Raw genomic sequence first — 6,038 nt, 5'->3', positions numbered from 1 at the left:
GGGCAGGCTGGGGCAGAGTCTAGGGTAAGAGGGGTAGAGCAGGGTGGGGCAGAGTCTAGGGTAAGAGGGGTAGAGCAGGGTGGGGCAGAGTCTAGGGTAAGAGGGGTAGAGCAGGGTGGGGCAGAGTCTAGGGTGAGAGGGGTAGAGCAGGGTGGGTCAGAGTCTAGGGTGAGTGGGGTAGAGCAGGGTGGGGCAGAGTCTAGGGTGAGAGGGGTAGAGCAGGGTGGGGCAGATATCCCAGTGACATCACCGATTGGAGGGTTCTCTCTCTGATTTATAGTGTTGTGAGAGGGTGGTGCATGTTCACAAACACTGACTGAACTTTCCTGGTGCACAGGGAGAATATATGTGTGAATTCTTAAAATGGGTGGTGATTTTTTTCAGTGACATACACTTGCCCCATGTCACCATGTTTTAGTAAAGACACCTGATTAATCTCTAACCCATGCTACCTCTTCAGAGGAAGAAGAAGAAGAGGAGGATGATGACAATATGTCCACAACCACTAGTAGGCGCTCTAAGATCCCATGGAAGGTAAGTAGCCAATACATCCATATTCATCCATTCATCTACTGTATCTTTCCTTGAATACATCTATTTCCCATCCTTCTATCCATCAGTCAATTCATGGTTTTAAAATATCCAGTTGTCTATATCCATCCATCCATCCATGAATGCATCTATATTATTGAAATTATATGGGGGTGTCTCAAGAGGCTATCCTTTCAATACATTCAAAATTATAATTAGATGATCTCTAATTAAATGATCCCTATCCATCCATCCACTCATCCATGCTTTCATTAAATGTATCATCCATTCATGCTTCCATCGAATGTATCATCCATCCATCCATCCATCCCAAATAGGTATTTCCTCTTCGACCCATCCTTCTTAATGGCTGTATTTGTGGTTTTAATTATTGTATTTATGGTCTTAATGCCTGTATTTATTCTCTTCAGATGTGTTGGTGTTACATGTCCTTGGTCTTAATGACTGTATTTATGGTCTTAATGCCTGTATTTATGGTCTTAATGCCTGTATTTATGGTCCGTTATGGTCTTAATGATTGTATTTATGGTCTTAATGCCTGTATTTATGGTCTTAATAACTGTATTTATGGTCCTGTATGGTCTTAATGCCTGAATCTATGGTACGGTATGGTCTTAATAACTGTATCTATGGTCTTTATCTATGTATTTATGGTCTTTATGCCTGTATTTATTCTCTCCAGATGTGTTGGTGTTACATCTCCTTCTTCATGGTCTTAATGACTGTATTTATGGTCTTAATGACTATACATGGTCCTTTGTTGTCTTACTTACTGTATTTATGATCCTTTATGTTATTAATGCCTGTATTTATGGTCTTAATGACTGTATTTATGGTCTTTATGCCTGTATTTATTCTCTCCAGATGTGTTGGTGTTACATCTCCTTCTTCATGGTCTTAATGACTGTATTTATGGTCTTAATGACTGTATTTATTCTCTCCAGATGTGTTGGTGTTACATGTCCTCGGGTGGCTTCTTCATGGTCGTCCTCATGGTGTTCTCAAAGCTGATGAAACATTCAGTTATGGTTGCCATAGACTACTGGCTGGCTAACTGGACCTCTCACAAAAGTATCCACACCGGAGGGGCGAGGTCAGACGAACCGACCGTAAACGTGTCAGACAACATGTCAGCCAATGTGACTGGCAACTTAACCAACAACATGGCAGCCAACATGATAGCCAACATGACTGCCAACGTAACAGCTGCCACTCCTGGTGCCTGGGGTGATGAGGTATATGAGATACATACAGTTGCTAGAACATTTTAATTATTGCCTCTGTCAGGCAAGTGCACACATAGAGCCCAAGGGGTGCTTGAGCACCTGCCCTTTTGAGCCTCATAAAAAAGTGTCCTTTAAAAAAAAAAAAAATTACTGAAAAGTGTCAGGATAGAATCAAAATATTAGGTAAAGAGAGAGAGAAATGCCCCATATTCCATTGCAGTTTGCACGGCCTCCTCAGCGTGCCTCTCCGCAGACCTATATATATTTTATGCATAGCGTGGGTGGTGATGATGATAGAAACCACTGTGGCGCATACAGTTGAATGCTGGTATTACACTCACTGAGGGACACGAAGAAGTCAAGTCCGATGGGATTTGGGAATCTCAAATACAAATCGGGATTGGAATAAAATAAATGCATTTATATTAAACAATACAGAATATACAGCACTTCTTGGGGTCTGTAGGGTAAGCACTTATTCCCTCCCCCCTGAACATTTATGGAGATGTATGGGCCTTTTAAGTCAGTGATAAAAGTGTCTTTCAAGAATAAGTGAGCTCCTGCACTGATTATTATAGTTCAATATTCAATATTTGATCACCAAAAACCCCCAAAAAGCATAAAAAGGGGGCCCCCCCCGCCCAAAAAGGCCCCCCAAAAATCGGGCTTGCCCGCTGCGCTCGCTCAGTTCTAACACACAGATATACAGTAGTGCCCTTTTCAGACTTTGAGCACCTGCCCCTCTAAAGTCCTGTGCACGTCCCTGGCCTCTGTGTGTCTGTGTGTCTGTCTGCCTGTCCTCCTCACGGCTCAGACACCCTTAACCCTTTCACTACCACTCTACAAAGGGGTTAACCCTTTCACTACCACACTACAGAAGGTTAACCCTTTCACTACCACACTACAAAAGGGTTAACCCTTTCACCACCACACTACAGAAGGTAAGGTGAAAGGGTTAAAGCGTGCATTCTTCACGCACTGTCTGGCCCTCTGCGCTATCCCTAGTCTCCGTGGTTAACTGTATAAGTCTGCCGGGAGACGAACTCGGGGTACTACATTGGTAGGCGAGTGCATTTACCTCTACACTGTGTGTGTGTGTGTGTGTGTGTGTGTGTGCGTGTGTGTGTGTGTGCATGTGCGCGTGCGTGTGCGTGTGCTTGCGTGCGTGTCTGTTTGTGTATACCTTCTCTAACTCCTGGTCTTGTCTTCTTCAGGATGACATATTTTACCTGTCAGGGTTCATCATCCTGTGTGGGTCTGGGATCACTCTGTGTCTCATCACATCTCTGACGGTAGAGTTCCTGGGTCTGTCTGCTGCCACCAACCTGCACCACAACCTGCTCAACAAGATCATCCACGCTCCTCTCAGGTAATACATACAACATATACTGTACACACCTGTCAGGTAATACATACACACCTGTCAGGTAATACATACACACCTGTCAGGTAATACATACACACCTGTCAGGTAATACATACGTTGTACAACATATACTGTACACACTGTCAGGTAATACATACAACATATACTGTACACACCTGTTGGGTAATACATACACACCTGTCAGGTAATAGATACACTATACACACACCTATCAGGTAATACACACACACACCTCTCAGGTAATACATACACACACCGCTCAAGTAATACATACACCCCCCCCCCCCCCCCCCCCCCTCCTCCTTGCAATCTCAAGATTGTTATGATATCAGTGACTTTGCGCTAGCTTTAAGCCTGGCATGGACTTCAAGAGACAGGGATGTTAAAGTTGGATGATCCACTGACTAATCAGTAGGTTTCAGAGGGTTGTAAGTAAGTTAACCAAGCTCAGGACTGAGGAGGAGTTATAATTCCAGTTTTAAGATCATGATGATCAATAAGGCAGCCTACTTAATATATAACCTATGGTTCTATTTTTCACTTTGAGATCTAAATTCTAAATTAGAAAATAGGGCTACCAGCAGGCTACAGTTTAATTTAATTTAATTGTAATGTTGCATTTTATCTAATGTAAACAGGACAATTTAATTTAAAAGACCCCTATTGTAAAAATGGCCTTTTCCAGTGGTTTGCATTGTTTTCTTTTCTAGCAATATGGGGTTGTACCAAGACTGACTAGATGTGAAATCTCTACCCAGTTCCGTTTCTGCAGTTCAGCTGAGACAAGAACCTCCCCCACTGAACCAAGCCATTCTGAATTTACTCGGATCTGTGACATGTAAGAATCCACCGCCCGCCCACAATCAACTGTTATACGTTGAAATTATGAGCAGCGAGTGGAAATAATGCGGAAGCGGTTTCGACAGCAGATACCTTCAGCTGTCAGCACTTCCTCAAAAGTGTTCGACAGCATAGCTCCAGAGTGCTTAGAAATCCCAGCTTTCCCCCCGCGCTGTTTATGTGCAATGAAAACCAGTGCAGGTGGTTGACTCAAAGCGCATTGCGAGTATGGGCGGAGCCCAGCCGAAGACAGCTTGGACTTTGGAAGGGGAGAAAGTGGTGCACCAAAGTAATTGATTAAAAATACAAAACAATGAATTTTATTGAAATAAACCTTACAGATGTGTTCCATAGACTCACAGGAATTGTGTAAAATTTTCCAAATAGTGAAAAATAGGGGACCTTTAAAAGATGTAGACATCAAAATATATATTTTCCAAAAATGTGTCTTAAAAAAGGGAGGGGGGGGGGGGTGTTAATCAGCGTTGTCTTATATTCAGACCAATATAATAATAATATTATCTTCCTCTTCTCAGGTTCTTTGACGTCACACCCCTGGGTCAGATTCTCAACAGATTCTCTGCCGACACCAACATTATAGACCAGGTAACTACATTATAGGGACTGACTGACTCACTGTCTGACTGACTGACTGGAAGAGGGAAGATTAGAATTGATCAGATTAACCTTATTTAATTGATTGACCGAAACATTTGAATTATCTCTATCTTTTTTTATAAATCTCTCTCTCCCTATCTCTCTCTCTCTCTCTCCCTCTCTCTCCCTATCTCTCTCTCTCTCTACCCCCCCCCCCCCCCCCCCAGCACATTCCTCCCACTCTAGAGTCTCTCACCCGTTCTACGTTGCTGTGCCTGTCGGCCATTGGGGTCATAGCCTTTGTGACCCCAGCCTTCCTCCTCGCCCTCGTCCCCCTCACCGTGGCCTTCTACTTCATACAGAAGTACTTCCGGGTCGCCTCCAAGTGAGTTCACTGCATGACTGTCCACCTTCTCCTAGTATGGAGTTCTGGTGATTTTCACGTTTATTTTTTTAATATATATTTAAACTAAAGTTGTCATCACCCGTTCTGTGTTGAGCCAGTGTCCATAACTCTAGCCATAACCTGACCACTCATTACTCCCTGTGAAACATAATGTAAAGCCAGCCACACATGCAGGGCTTGACGTTAACTTTTTGGCTCACTAGCCATTGTGGCTAGTGGTTTTCCAAAGTCACTAGCCACTTAGCATTTTCACCAGCCAAAAATCCCAGCACTCGCGCCCCCACCCAAAAAGTAATAAATATAGGTCATTGGACAATGTAACTGCAAGCACTTGTTTGGACATATGATTTTATTTGAACAGAAACATCTAAAATAACACCCGCTTTCTTTTATTCGCCTCATCTACTTTGTTCGTGTTTTCGGACTCGGTCTCATTATCTTTTCTATTTTTTGTTTGTTGGTGGTTTGGTTCACCGGGTCTTTTCACACCCACAATATGCCGCCAGATTGTAGCGTAACGTTAGCTAACTGTCTGTATTGTAACCAGTTGAGCTATTAATGTTAACAGTGTTCGTTCAGCTGTCAGCTGCCAGACACACAACACGGAAGCAACACAACGCGCGCGATAGGGGCCGGGCGAAGTGGATGGGCCAATGAATGAGCACACTGTGCGCACCCAGTCCTGTGGGAGTTGTAGTATTTATATAGTATGAGCTGGATTGACTTCATTATTCCAGATGCCTTTTGTAGACTACAATGTTTTTTTTTCATAGAAAAAAAAACCCGCCTGCCCGATTGGCGGGTAGAATGACGCATCTACCCGCCAATGACGAATTCTACCCGCATTGGGCAGGTGGACAGGTGTCAACGTCAAGCCCTGCACACATGAGTGAAGGGAGTGATCGAGAACAGAGGCTACAGGTGGATGCTAGGCATGGAGGTAGAGAACAGAGCCTACAGGTGGATGCTAGGCATGGAGGTAGAGAACAGAGCCTACAGGTGGATGCTAGGCATGGAGGTAGAGAACAGA

General features: G+C 43.7%; 1 protein-coding gene across 1 annotated transcript in view; it reads left to right on the top strand.

The window, feature by feature from the left end:
* Positions 1–6,038, top strand: part of abcc9 (ATP-binding cassette, sub-family C (CFTR/MRP), member 9) — a 209,767-nt gene that overhangs the window by 146,172 nt on the left and 57,557 nt on the right. Inside the window, exons 24-28 of the mRNA XM_084330742.1 lie at positions 461–534; positions 1,497–1,661; positions 2,993–3,147; positions 4,542–4,611; positions 4,830–4,987. Coding sequence (XP_084186868.1) covers positions 461–534; positions 1,497–1,661; positions 2,993–3,147; positions 4,542–4,611; positions 4,830–4,987 — 622 coding nt within the window. The remainder of the gene's footprint in view (positions 1–460; positions 535–1,496; positions 1,662–2,992; positions 3,148–4,541; positions 4,612–4,829; positions 4,988–6,038) is intronic.

This window comes from Notolepis coatsorum (genome assembly GCF_963971535.1).
Source record: "Notolepis coatsorum genome assembly, chromosome: 15".
Classification (NCBI taxonomy): domain Eukaryota; kingdom Metazoa; phylum Chordata; class Actinopteri; order Aulopiformes; family Paralepididae; genus Notolepis; species Notolepis coatsorum.
The sequence above is the reverse complement of the archived record's forward strand: the minus strand, read 5'-3'. Positions and strand labels throughout refer to the sequence as shown.